General features: G+C 38.3%; 1 protein-coding gene across 1 annotated transcript; it reads left to right on the top strand.

Annotated features, from left to right (window-relative positions):
- The first annotated feature begins 4426 nt into the window (after window positions 1-4426).
- Window positions 4427-9112, top strand: LOC127563230 (left-right determination factor 2-like). Its single transcript, XM_051999556.1, has 4 exons — window positions 4427-5279; window positions 7239-7482; window positions 7823-8062; window positions 8378-9112. The coding sequence occupies exons 1-4, from the start codon at window positions 5027-5029 to the stop codon at window positions 8742-8744; spliced, it is 1104 nt and encodes a 367-aa protein (XP_051855516.1). The 5' UTR covers window positions 4427-5026; the 3' UTR covers window positions 8745-9112.
- The last annotated feature ends 5057 nt before the right edge of the window (window positions 9113-14169 follow it).

The following is a 14169-nucleotide window of genomic DNA, read 5'->3' as shown; positions in this document are numbered from 1 at the left end:
CACTCTTGTTTTTGTATCCCTATTTCTGTCTCTGGTTCTCTCTGTATCTCTGTATCTTTCTCTTACTGTTTTTGTATCGTCGTCTGTCTCTCACTGTCTTTGTATTTCTGTCTCTGTCTCTCACTCTGTCTTTGTATATCTGTCTCTCTGTTTCTCACTGTCTTTTTATCTATTTCTGTCTCTGTCTCTCTCTGTATCTCTGTGTCTCTTTCTCTCACTGTCTTTATCTCTGTGTCTGTCTCTGTTTTTGTATTTCTATTTTTATCACTGTTTCTGTGTCTTTCTGTCTTTGTGTCTGTCTCTCACTCTGCCTTTGTATCTTTCTATTTCTGTCTCTCTCTATCTCTGTGTCTTTTACTCTTTGTATCAGTTTCTCCGTCTTTCTCACTGTCTTTGTGTCTGTCTCTGTCTCTTTCTCATTCTGTCTTTGTACCTAAGTTCCTGTTTCTCACTCTGTCTTTGTTTCTTTGTGTATGTGTGTGTCTCTCTCACTCTGATTTTGTACCTCTGTCTCTGTCTCTCTGTTTCTCATTCTTTGTATCTCTGTCTCTCTGTGCGTGTCTCTGTCTCTCACTCTGTATCTCTGCCTCCGTCTCTGTTTCTCACTCTTTGTATCTCTGCCTCTCTCTGTGTCTCTCTCACTCTGTGAGTATCTCTGTCTTTGTCACTCTTACTTTTTTTCTGTAATGTAGGGAAAGTCTTTCCAAAGGAAAATTATTTGCTTTTCCTTCTTTGCAAGTCATTAGCAGAAAAAGGAGCCTTTGCCTTAGCCTCTTCATATCAGAAAACTCTGGGAGAAAGTCTTCAATGATTATCAATTCTAAACAATGCCCTAAAGGGTACCACCTCCTTTCCTGGATATTCAGGAAAAAGAAAAAATTAAAAGCTGATGGGACCATTCCTCTGCCAGAGAAAGAAATGTAGATTCTGAATCAACATAATAATTCAAATTTATATAACAGTTAAAGTGGAATCAATTGGGTAATACAAGTATTATCCCATTTTAAGGAAGAGAAAAATTAAACTGAGAAGAGGTTAAGTGACTTACCTTGAGGCTACTCAGCTGTCTGGGTAGTCAGAATCTGAATTATGGATTTCTGAGCTCCAGTTTAGCATACCTTCCCACTGTAGCCAACCTTGGTGGTAGGCAGAACCAGGCCTCTGTAGGAATCCTGGAAGGGAAGATATTTCCTTACATTGCAACTCTCTCTGGAGATAACTGATCAGCTTTTCCCTTAAGGAATCAGCATCCATCTCTAAACCTTCTCTCTCCTATCTGGTACAGCCAAGTCTACTTGCTACCCTGGGCCAAGACCATTACCACTCATTTCTTCCTTATGCATAAATCCAGGTATCTTCACCACTCTATGACTTTCTGGCTGCCCACTGAGTAAAGTTGAAACCACTTTGCTGACATTCAAAGGCCCACACAAACTGCTACCACCCTGCTTTCCTGCCTTATCTTGTATAACTGCTTTCCACATATTCTGTTTTTACTGCTTGTGCACTTAATATTCTCTCCTGATAACCCACACTGTCCCGCACAACTTCTTACGTCTACAATATTTCCCCTAGCCTGCCTTCTACAGTTAGATTCTCATCCAATTTTTTAGCCTACAGAAAAACCCATCCATCCTCTTCCTTTCCCTCTTAAGATAAAGAACCTAAGGTGCAGAAAGATATTGACTTACTCAGTTACACAGGCCATACATACACTGATTGTGTCTCATCCCGCACACAGCATTGATACACTTCTTCAGTGTTATTTATGTTACAGTTATTTTTATGTTTGATACAGGTCTCTTAAGAGAGGCAGTATAGAGAGCATTGAACCTGAGTTCCTATTTTGTTTCAGACACTTAGCTAGTTGGGCAACTCTCTGAAAACCACTTACATTCTCTCTTGGTCTTATTTTCCTCATTTGTAAAATGAAGATGATAATAGAACTTAATTTCAGGATTGTTGTAAGGATCAGACAAGATAACATACACAAAGTGCTTAGTAGACCTTAAAGCTTGCAAAAAGAAAAATGTGGGCTATTTTTATTACAGTTTCCTTTTAAACCACAAGCTTCATGAGGAGACCTCTTATCTAAATTTTGTATCTCCCCAATACCTAGGACCAAGCTTTGTATACCGATTTGCTTCTATTAAACTGAATTGAAATGAAATAGAAGGTGAGACTTGATATAGAGGTATCTGCTCCCACATAGAGCAGAGTGGTTTCAACTTTACTCAGTGGGCAGCCAGAAAGTCATAGAGTGGTGAAGATACCTAGATTTATGCATAAGGAAGAAATGAGTGGTAGTGATCTTGGCCCAGGGTAGCAAGTAGACTTGGCTGTACCAGATAGGAGAGAGGTTTAGAGATGGATGCTGATTCCTTAAGATGGGAATTCACATCTGCTGACATTATTCTCTTGTTAATTTAACCAAGCTCAAGAACGAACTAAAATGAAGAAATGAGCCTGGAAATGTCAGCATCTTCCCTCTGGCCCCTCGAGTTTCTGAAAACTGCAGGGAATATTTTAGTTGTTGGGTTTTTTTTTCCCTGTTTTTTGTTGTTGTTGTTGTTGTTGTTGTTGTTGTTGTTGTTGTTATGTTTTGATGGGGACACTATTAAGGTATTTGCAGAACAGCTGGGAATAGAATCTATGACACTTTTACCTATTCATTCTTTTAAAATGTGACCATACCTGCTGAGCTTTCTCCCACCATGTGGCTAGGATTGACTAACTGACTATTTAATATTTATAAGACACTTGGGCTGGGGCAATTTTCAAAGGCTGACAGCCACAGATTGGGAATCAGCCTAAACACAGAACTCCTGCACCTTTTGGCATGACTAAAAGGCGCCAATGTTGTCACTCAGAGGTTTGTTTTCCGATAATTACTTGCCCCCCCCCCAAAAAAAAAGGAACCAAATATTTCTTTGGAGAGCACTTACCTTCATTACGGAGAAAATAGGAAGGTTGGATGTGGGGAGAAAGAGAGAAAATGTGAGAAAGGGCAGAAGCCTTTAATTGTCGGATGAGTAGCAGACATAGTATGAAATGAACATAAGGCTTTCTAAAAACAATTTTCTTTAATTCTGTCTTTCAACTAATGAAATAAGCTGATGATATTCAGCCAGGACTGGGAGTAGGGAGGGTTGAGAAAAGGGGGGAAAAGTGTGTTTATGAAAGTTTAAGTTTCTTTCTCCCATCATGTCCCATTTCCTTCACATTATCTCTAAACCCCAAATCTATGCCCCCTACATATGTTTGTACCTTTTAAAAATAGGTGGATTCTGTTTTTTGAGTCCTGTTCCTTCTCTACATTCCAGGTCCTTGTCCACTTACAGGTTCTTATTCCCCACCATTATTTCCATAACATCATAGGACAACCCTAAAATCAGTGATGACAATTCAACTCTGCCTGAGAGAGGGGTGTGTGTGTGTGTGTGTGTGTGTGTGTGTGTGTGAGAGAGAGAGAGAGAGAGAGAGAGAGAGAGTGCAAAACCAGACTACTTTGCTTCGAGCAAAAGCCTTTCCACAGAACTACCCCAAGGACTCAGTTTACAAATACTTTTCTCAGGATTTCTACTGGTTCTATCACCAAACTGGATGGTAAAACACTAAGAATTTCTCAACTTTCTGTTAAGGCTATGCCAAGCCTGCCAAGTCCAACTTTTCAACATTACAAAGTTTAATTATTCTTCTCCAGTTAATCTTTTTTCCTGTCTATTCAACATATGTTCTTTAGTCACCATTTAAGAAACAAGGTAAATATTGGATAGAATTTGACAACCCCATAGATAAGAATTTTTAATCCTATCTGCCCTTCTCTAGAATCATAAGTTCTTAAGCTAGAAGGAATCTTAGAGGACATTTAGCTCAACTTTTTCATTTTACAGAAGAGGAACTGAGTCCAAAAAGGGTCATAGGATCTGGGATTTAGAAATGGAAGGGGCATTTGGGGTATTTGAATTCAACTACCCCAACTATCTTGGGACTCAGATATTAGGACATCCAACTAATAAATGTGTGAGGCAGGGTTCAAATCCAATTCAGCACAAATTCTACTTGGCACTCTCATACCACACGTGATTGCATCAAGGTCTTCTAGCAAGGTAGGGACAATTGGGCTTAGAATTTCTAGGACAGCATGAATGGGTCTGCCTCTGCTTTATATTTCTCAGGATTTCACTTCATTTCTTGTCAATTATCTGAGGAATCCAGTTAGCTTGGATTTGTTTCCTTATTGACCCAGCCTGAAAAGAAAATTTCCCTGAAATTCCTCCTTCTATACATGGAGTTTGCCACTGTACAATTATAACATAGTTTTGGCTATTGTTTTTAATCTCTTTTTCTTGCTTATTTGATATAAATATAAAAGAAATTTTAGAATGTTTTCTATATTTTTCCTCATAGGTATTTTATTGACCATTCAATTATACAATTTCACAGTTCACAGAAGTTTATTCAATCGTTATAAGAGGAACATGAAGGGCTTCCTAGGGCCCAGAATGATGGAAGAGGCACAGAATTCACAGGGTTTCAGACAGGAGTCAGTCCCAGACTTGCCAAAGACAAAGGAATTCAAGCCAACAAAATAGCAGCTGTTTAGAAAGACTGAGTGTTTCCCAGAAGTAATAAAAGAGGGAGATCAAGCTATCCCTACTATACTGACTGTGAATGGAAAAGACCAAAGACATGGTCGGCTGAAGCAGGGGCTCAGAAACACAATAAGGTCCAATTTCTCACCTTAAGGTCAGTTCCAGACAGCCCTTTGTATATTCTTCCCAGGATATTAACTTGTTTGTTTAATGTGTTTGTAGCCCCAGGGAGTCCTGGGGGTGTGACCCTCCTGTCTGCCCATCCCCACCCTCTAGGGGCTCCCATGCTCCTAGCTGTCTATTTAAGCAAACCCCCAACCTGAGGTTCCTCAAGCAGGTAGCAGAGCCAGAAGCATCTTTCTAGGCACCAGCTCTTGAAGGACTCTGCTCCTGCTTCACTCTTCCCTCGTGCAGACTGCAGGCAAGACAGCATGAGATTCCCAGCACTGACTTGGGCGGCGTGGGCCCTGCTCCTTGCCAGCAGCAGAGCCATGGAGATAGAGGAGAAGATCCAGGCGAGCCTGATGAAGCAGCTGCACCTTAACGACATCCCGGTCCTGGAAAAGACGGACGTGGAGAAGCTGGTCATCCCCAATCACGTGAGGACCAAATACATCTCTCTTATGAAGCGCAGCTCCGAGGAAACCTTCTCCCGGGGGAAGAGGCACAGCCAGAACATTGCAGGTAACGGCACTCTCCCAAACCTTGGCCCTGTTCCTTCTTCCGGGGGACTGATCCACCCCGATAGCCATGGCAGATTGCTGCTCTTGTTTCCCAACTTCGCTGGGGGCAAAGAGCACCTGGCTGGGGACATCCAGGTGAAAGCTCAAATGATACGGGGGGTGAGGGGGAGATTTGACAAGGGAGCCCCCCGGGGTAGAGGGGGTGGAGAGAACGATCACGGAAGAGAGCACTAGCTAGGGAGACAGGAGACCTCGGCTCTCTTCCCAGATCCATCCTTGACCCTATGTGAGACCGTTACAATATTGTCTAACTTCGATGCCCCTTCCAACTCTAAAACGGGAACCGTACCTAACATACTACAAGGGTTATGGCAAAACAAAATGTGATGATGTGCATGATAAGTCTAGTATAGATGTAAAACATCAGTAATCGGCCTCCCATTGTGTCCTTACTTGAAGACGATGCTTTCTAAAGGCACCCCTAGCTCTAAGCCCATGATTTTATAATCTGATAAATCAGTATATTTAAGTCTGACAGCAGTGACATAGGCTGCCTTCCCCTGCTCTAAAGGAACTAGGCGCACTAATTCCCTTTACAAACTCCCGTTCGTGACCTAGAACTTCAGAAGGGGTGGGGCTGGGGCAAGGCACCCATCTGAAACATTGCTATTTCCTGCCCAGTTCTGCCACCTTTGGTGGAAAGAAGGGATGGGATTGCAGATGGGAGAGGGTCTATTCTAGCATATCCCAGGCTCTGACTGCTAAATGAACTTAGAAGCAAGTCATTTATTAGCAAAGAGGATTGGAACAGAAAGGGGACAGTCAGGATCTTCTAAGCTAATCTCATTTTACAGAGAAGGAAACTAAAATCCCAAGAAATCAAAGTGATTTCCAAAGTCACACAGTTCTTTAAGGGCAGAGTCAAGCTATAGCACCCAGGCTTCCCACCATACCACCTTGTCTTTCTTCCTCTTTCTGTGTCCTAAACTTTCAAATGATGGAATAAGAACAAATTTCTGGATAAGCTATAAAGTTTATAATTTTTAATCATGGCACTTACTGGGAAAGGAAGTATGATAACATAAATAATTCCCAAACCAAAAATATAAATTGTCGTTAGACATAACCAACTGGTGACAATAGAGGTAGATTTCATGGGTCATTTAAAAAAAACCCAAGGGGCAGCTAAGTGATGTAGTGGATAGAGCACCAGCCCTGAAGTCAGGGGGACCTGGGTTTAAATCTGATCTCAGACACTTAACACTTCTTAGCTATGTGACCCTGAGCAAGTCACTTAACCCCAATTGCCTCAGCAAACAACAAACAAAAAACTAGACAAATATATCAGATACAGTATCAGGCACCTCTGCTATTCAGGGTTTTGTTTAGGGTGAAGGATTTTAGCCTTTGTAAACTGCTTTATTTTACATTAGTTGTATTCATTATCATTAGTTGCTAGCAAAATATTTAAGAAATAGCTCCATCCTCAGTCTCATGTGACAAAAGGATTGCCTTATAGGCATAGAAGAAAAGGTGGGAGTCAGGGATCAGGAATGAAATGCCATTTGAATCATTTTCTCTTTTTTACTCTGATTTAAGTTTTGTCACTCACTGTAACTCCCCAAATAAGAACAAAGACCAGAAAGAAAATCAGCTATGAAACTATTTTTGACAGAGGGTAATGTGAAATAAAGTGAAGTTTGAGATTATCTATGGTTTAAAATTATTTAGGATCTATTTGTCCCTACCCTGACCACCTTGAAATTACCCCCATTCTCAAAAAAAAAATCAATTAAGGCTATTTTAAAATTTTAACTATTATAAATAGGCAGTTTTCTTTATGAATGCCCAACTACAGGCTCCCTTCTCTTAAGATTTTGATAAACTATGTCTCTTTCCAGCTGTTGGGGCTTCTATGAGGAAGACAAAATCAAATTGACTGTGGGATTTGTATTCACAGAAATCATGGGCAGCTTTTTCTCTGATGCCACCAACCAACTACTAGTCTTCAGCATGAAGGACAGGCTTTCCCCCACCGGAGAACTGGTCCAGGCTGTATTGAGACTCTTTCAGAAGCCATGCCCAAAGGAAGTGATTAAGAGACAATCTAAGATGTTCCCCTTCAATTCCCATGCCAGCGTAACTATCTACTGGGTGCAGACCAGAGAGGATGGCATCAACCGGACATATGTGATTGATTCCAGGTAGGAAAGGAACTACAAAAAGAATACAGGCCCCTTAATTCTCTGTCTTTCCCTAAGGAAGAGGAATGGGAAGAGGAAGAGGGACTATTAAGGAGCATTATGAATGTTAATAGGAGAGAAAGGACAACTTCATCCCTGGAATGATCCCAAAACCTCACAAACAGTATAAACTAGAGGGTTCTGGATTATTCACGGAGTCCCTATACAAACTTTCAGGAGTCTTTTCTTTTCTCTAGCCTTCTGCTCTCCTATTGTTCAACTCTTTCCCTAATGCTCAGAGGATTTAGATGAAAAGTAGGTCAACTCTGCATGTGTTCTCATTGTCTTTCTCTTTCCCTAGACGAGTACCTATTCATGAAACCGGCTGGATAAGCTTTGATGTGACCCAAGCTGTGAGTTACTGGCAGCAGCAGGACAAGGCAGATCAGCCCCTGGTCCTGGAAGTCTCTATCCACAAGGAAAACATAGGCCCAATGTCTTCCAATGAACACAAATTCACCTTCTTCTCCCAGAATCCTGCTGATGGAGAGTTGCTTGCTCCCCAGCTGCAGCTGCATACACTGGATACAAAGGAGTACGGGTATGAGTACAGGAATGGGCTTGAGGGAACTCCCAGAGGGGAGTTTCCTTGGAAAATAACTTTATCCTCATGACTGCAGCCTGTAACTATCTTTATTTATTAGGATTATCCCATATAAGAATGTAATAACATCAGATCAGGGGAAATTGAATCCCAGATCCTAAAGGACTTGTCCAGGAGACAGTCTATCTTGATGCTACTTTGCTAAAAAGTTGTATGATCTCTATTGGAGAATAAACCCCTAACTCAACCTTCTGTCCCCTTCTAATCTCATACAGAACTCTCATCTTGCTTTTTCTTCTTTTACCCACACAGTGCCCAGGGCAACTGCATCCCTAACATGCCACTGACAAAGATCACTCGATGCTGTCGGCATGAGACTTACATCAACCTTCAGAACTTGAAGTGGACTGAGAACTGGATCTTGGACCCACCTGGCTTCAAAGCCTACACCTGCGTGGGGAGCTGCCAGCAGCTGAAGAAGGAGCACCTGAACTTCAAGTGGCCTTTCTCTATGCAAAGGAAATGCTTTGCCACAAAATCTGCCCCTCTACCTTTGATTGTTGCTGTTAAGGATGGAGACAGCATCGTGACCAAGGTGGTTACCCTTTACAACATGAAGGTGTTGGAATGTGGCTGTGCCACAGAAGGAATGCCCATAATGAAGAAACTGAAGCCATAGATATACAATCCTTGTGGGCTTCTGAAGACCATGACTTTGGAGTTAGACAGGGGTACAGAGATATCCTGGAAACTATGTAGCTCAGGTAGGGGGAGGGAGGAATGAAAAGTAACTTTTTATTTGGCAAGTCACTTCTTTTACCTGCATGAGCCAGCCCTAAATTTTCTAGGAAGTCAAGAGAATTCAGGATACTACTATTTAGGGTAGGCTTCCTGGCTATGGACGGTGCCTGAGTCATGTCTTTTTCTGTTTTTAATAATTGCTGTGAACTACCTATTTTCTAAGCACTTTCATGTGTAAGTATTGTCAATCTTTGATGTTAGATTTTTGAAAGACGAAATTCTAACTAACTTAATATAGCTTCATCTGAGAATGGAAGATTGTTGGCTATATTGTTCTTCCATTAACGCTGTCCTACACTCTGGTTCTCTGGCAAATTTCCAGGAAAGTCTTATTTTTGGAAAAAGCCACAGAATTATCTCATTTCTGATCAGAGTTCTAAAGTAAAGCCTGGAGAGACAGATTTTTGATTTTGGGGTTCTGACCAAGAGAAAATGTGTATTTTGTTCTGTCCATTACAGAGTAACAATGTCTAGCCCAGCTAATAAATTTAAGTGGGGGAAAGTATGCTATTTAATTCTGTATCTTTGCACAATTAATTTCAAAATTTATTAAATGCCTCCATACAAGTCAATGTACTCAAATACCTTGTAAGGAGGAGGTAAGAAGAGGTGAGAGGCATTATGGGAGAAAGGGAAAGTTATGGGTAAAGAGATGAGAAATAGAGGCAATGATGTAGCAAATAAACTATCATACTGAAATCCGTAACTTGTTCTTATTCTGATTTTGTGACTAAGTAGCCATGTTACACTGGGTTAACATTTCTAGTTTTTACTTTTCCTTGTCTGTAAAATGAGGTCTATTACTACTTATGGAAATCAATAACTTCTAGAGGTCCCTGTTCCCTAATCTGAAAAAATGAGAATAGATTAAATGATCTCTAAGTTCTCTTCCATTTCCATCTTTACTCATAAAAGGTGCTTAATGTTTTAATTCATTATTCTATGAATAGTTGAGTTTATTAATATTATGGTAAAGCTGAAAAATTGGAAAAAATGATTTAATGAAGATCTCGATTTCAATCAGAGAAAAGCTGAATGAGAATAGAGATTACAAATGCAGCTGTAGTTTATGTCTCAGGGTCTTCAATAGTGAAGGTAGGAAAACATGAAATTGCCCAGGACCCTTGATAATCATTCACAGTCTTACGGGTTACAATCTACAAAATGTTTTCTCTCCATGACTCTGTGAAGTTGGAAATGCAAATATTATTCTAAGATGAACTGGAAATCAGTCTTATAAAGTCATATAATTTTACATAGTTGGGGCTAAAACTCACATTTTCTGACTCCAAATGGGGTTCTGACCAAGAGAAAATGTATATTTTGCTCTGTCACTTACAGGGTAACAATGTCTAGTCCATCTAATAAATTTAAGGGGGGAAAGCATGCTATTTAATTCTGTATCTTTGCACAATTAATTTCAATTGTGTTATATATTGTTATAATTATGCTATATGATATTATTGTCCTCATCTGAAAAATGTAGGGTCACAAATTTCTATATGATAACCCTAGGCTCTTAAGATTTAGACCTGGAAGTGACCTTAGAGATTGGCCAATCCATTTTCTTCATTTCTAATGAAAAAACTGAAGGACAGAGAGTATGTGATTTTCTCAAAATCACTTAGGTAAAATGGCAGAAATCATATTTGAACCCTAGCCTCTCAATCCCACTCTCTTATTATACAATGCAATCTCACTTCATTACCCAATCAAGATGGTCATGTCTTCCTTCCAAACACAGAATATTCAAGGAGTAGAGTCCTAAGCTGGCAGTTCTGGATTCCATGGACTTTGCCATTTTAGAAAGAAACTCGCCCATTTTATTTTTCCTACTTCCTGAGACAACAGGAGGGTGTCTGGGTTATCATTTGAGCTCCTGAGAAGACTAGCAGGATTAGTAGACAACATTCATAGTCCTTGTAACAAAGGGTTGCACCCAAAACCCTGGGGTGTATCTCTCTCTGTTTCTCTCTCTATTGAACAGTACAAGAAATGCTTGTCTTTTTGTCCAAGACTAAGCAGTCTCCAGACCTTTATGCCCTATCAATGAAGTTATTTTATATTCTAAAACATTCATAGCTGCAGAGTTGTAGCGAATAATAGTCGATATTCATATGTTTACAAAACATTTTATTTACACTATCCAATTGAACCTCATATCAACAATATTATATATCCTAATTATATTAGCTTCAGTTTACATGTAAGAAAGCCAATGGTCAAAAAGCTAAAGAAGAATTTGAATCCAATGCTTTTTGATTGTATAGCACCATCTATTATACTTAATTGCCTCTCAATAACAGAAATGAGTTTTAAAAGCCAGACAAACTTATTTAGAGTCACCAGTATTGTACCAATTGCTAATTGGCTTGGAGTCTTAGGGTCTAATGTTAAGAGTTCAATGAGATTACAGACAATATGTGTGGTACTCACTTCTCTAAATATGTCTTTTTTTCCCCCTTAGAAACAGCAAATCCCTGAGATATAAACATCTACAAAGTTTTTCTTCCTGTCTTCTCTGTTCTGGCTCTTTTACTTTGCTCCTTAAAGACAGCCTATCATTCCACTTTTTCCAAATAGAAAGAGCATTCATCTTGGAATCATAAAAGTTGGTTTCAATTCCCTCATTGGGCAGAGTACTTAATTCCTTGTTGCCTCACTTCTCTCATCTATAAAATGAGAGGAATAATACTTTCCTTACCTACTTCACAAAGTAACTATGAATAAAGCTTTTTGTAAAACTTTAAATGTTGTGACATTACATTGAGGATTTTTACTTTTATAAGATATTAGAAGAGAGAAAGTTCTAGTCAAATGTTCATAAATATACTTCTTGAAAGCTGAGAAATCATTTTTATCATAAGTGTTGATAATAAAGGCCTTATTTGTCAAATATATAAAGAACTGAGTCAAATTTATAAGAATACAAATCATTCCCCAACGGATAAATGGTCAAAGGACGTGAACTGGCAGTTTTCAGATAGAAGAAATCAAAGCTAATTATAGTTACATGAAAAACTGCACTAAATCACTATTGATTAAAGAAATTCACATTAAAAAACTCTGAAGTATTACTTCATACCTATCAAGTTAGTTAACATGACAGAAGAGGATGCTGAAGAGAGATGGAAAAATTGGGACACTAATGCATTCGGTGGAGTTGTGAACTGATCCAACAATTCTGGAGAGCAATTTGGAATTATTCTGGAAGGCTATAAAACTGTGTACATACTTTGATCCAGCAATAAAACTATTAGGTCCGTATATCAAAGAGATTTTTTTTTTAAGGTAAAAGGACCTATTTGTACAAAAATGTTTGTAGCAGTTCTTTTTGTGGTAGCAAAGAAATGGAAATTGAGAAGATGGTCTTCAATTAGGGAATGCCTGAACAAATTATGGTATATGAATGTAATGGAATACTACTGTACTCTAAGAAATGATAAACGGGGGGGAGGGGGGCAGCTAGGGGGTGCAGTGAATAGAACACCATCCCTGAAGTCAAGAGGACCTCAGTTCAAATCTGGTCTCAGACACCTAACACTTCCTAGCTGTGTGACCCTAGGCAAGTCACTTAACCTCAACTGCCTCAGTGAAAAGAAAGGAAAGAAAGGAAAGAAAGAAAGGAAAGAAAAAAAGAAAGGAAAGAAAGAAAAGAAAGAAAGGAAAGAAACAAACAAACAAACAAAGAAACAAAGAAAGAAAAAAGAAAGAAAGGAAGGAAGGAAGGAAGGAAGGAAGGAAAGAAAAGAAAGAAAGAAATGACAAGCAGGATGACTTCAGAAAAACCTGGAAAGACTTACTTGAACAGATACAAAATGGAGTGAGTAGGAGCATGAAGCATTGTATATAGTAACAACAGTATTGTATAATGACCAACTATGAATAACTTAGCTATTCTCAGCAATACAATGATTCAAGACAATTCCAATGGATGTATGATGAAAAATACTATCCTCAGACCAGAAAAAGAATTAATTGAGTCTGAATGCAGATCAAAGCATACTATTTTCACCTTATTTTTATGGGTTTCCCCCCTTTTGTTCTTTTTATTTTACAACATGAATAATATAGAAATATGTTTTACATTCTTGCACTTACTTAAGCTATATTAAATTGTTTATTGTCTTAGGGGGAAGGGAAGGAAAAAATTTAGAATTAAAAATATTTTAAGTAAATGTTAATTATATTTTACATAATTGAGAAAAATAGAATATTATATTGAAAAATATTTATGTAAATAAGTATTCTGCTTTTTAGAAGTTAAAAAACTAAAAACCAAACTGCTAGATCCCCTAACTCTGACCTCCAACCCACTGCTTATTAGAAACAGAACTGAAAATTAAGGAAGAAGGTGAGTTTCAAGATGGGACAGGTACCAGGCAAAGAAAAGAATGCTTGTGGATGGGACAAACTTCCTCTTTATCTCTCTTTCATTCTTTTCTTCTTCCTATGTCAAGGCTAGCAGAAGTAGAAAGACCTGGAGAATATCTGGAGTGCATTTCCTTATGACTTATGGTCTAGAGGAGTCACAAGAATACAATTCAACTGTAATTTCTTTTTACTTCTTACTTAAGAAATTGCTGGCAACTTAATACCAAAGAAGGACTTACAAATTACCTTGAAAATATTTGAAAAGGCAAAAACATTGCAAATGAAGTCTATTTATCTGATGTATAAAAGGCCTTAGATATCACTTGCAAACTATATGACCCCTACCCCTAGCCGATCTTCCCACTTGGTGCTAGGAAAATTCTGAAAACCATTTAATAAGGATTTGTAATGATGTAGGGTCCTAAAGTAGATCTTGTAAATAGAGAGATTTAATACAGCAGAACATTTCCTCAAGGAACAACAACCTAATGCGGGACATGGTTTATATATACATATGTTTATATACATGGTTTATATATATATATATATATATATATATATATATATATACACATACATATATATATCAGCAGGAACAAATGGATTTCCAAATGAATTTGTCAAACATTTAAAGACCAACTCATTCTAATATTAAAAAAAAAATCTGGAATAATAAACAAAGAAAGGGTCTTTTCAAATTCCTTTTATGAAGCAAATATAATACTGATACTTAAACAAAGAAGAGTAAAAACAGAGAAGAAAAGTATAGACCAATTTCATTAATGAATATGGATACAAAAATCCTAAATAAAATACTAGCTAAAAGATTATAATAATATATTATAAAGATTATACATTATGACCAAATGGTATTCATACCAGGAATGTAGGAATGGTTTAATATAAAGATAACTATTAATGTAATTACT

This window comes from Antechinus flavipes, chromosome 4 (assembly GCF_016432865.1).
Source record: "Antechinus flavipes isolate AdamAnt ecotype Samford, QLD, Australia chromosome 4, AdamAnt_v2, whole genome shotgun sequence".
Taxonomy (NCBI): Eukaryota; Metazoa; Chordata; class Mammalia; order Dasyuromorphia; family Dasyuridae; genus Antechinus; species Antechinus flavipes.
The sequence above is the reverse complement of the archived record's forward strand: the minus strand, read 5'-3'. Positions and strand labels throughout refer to the sequence as shown.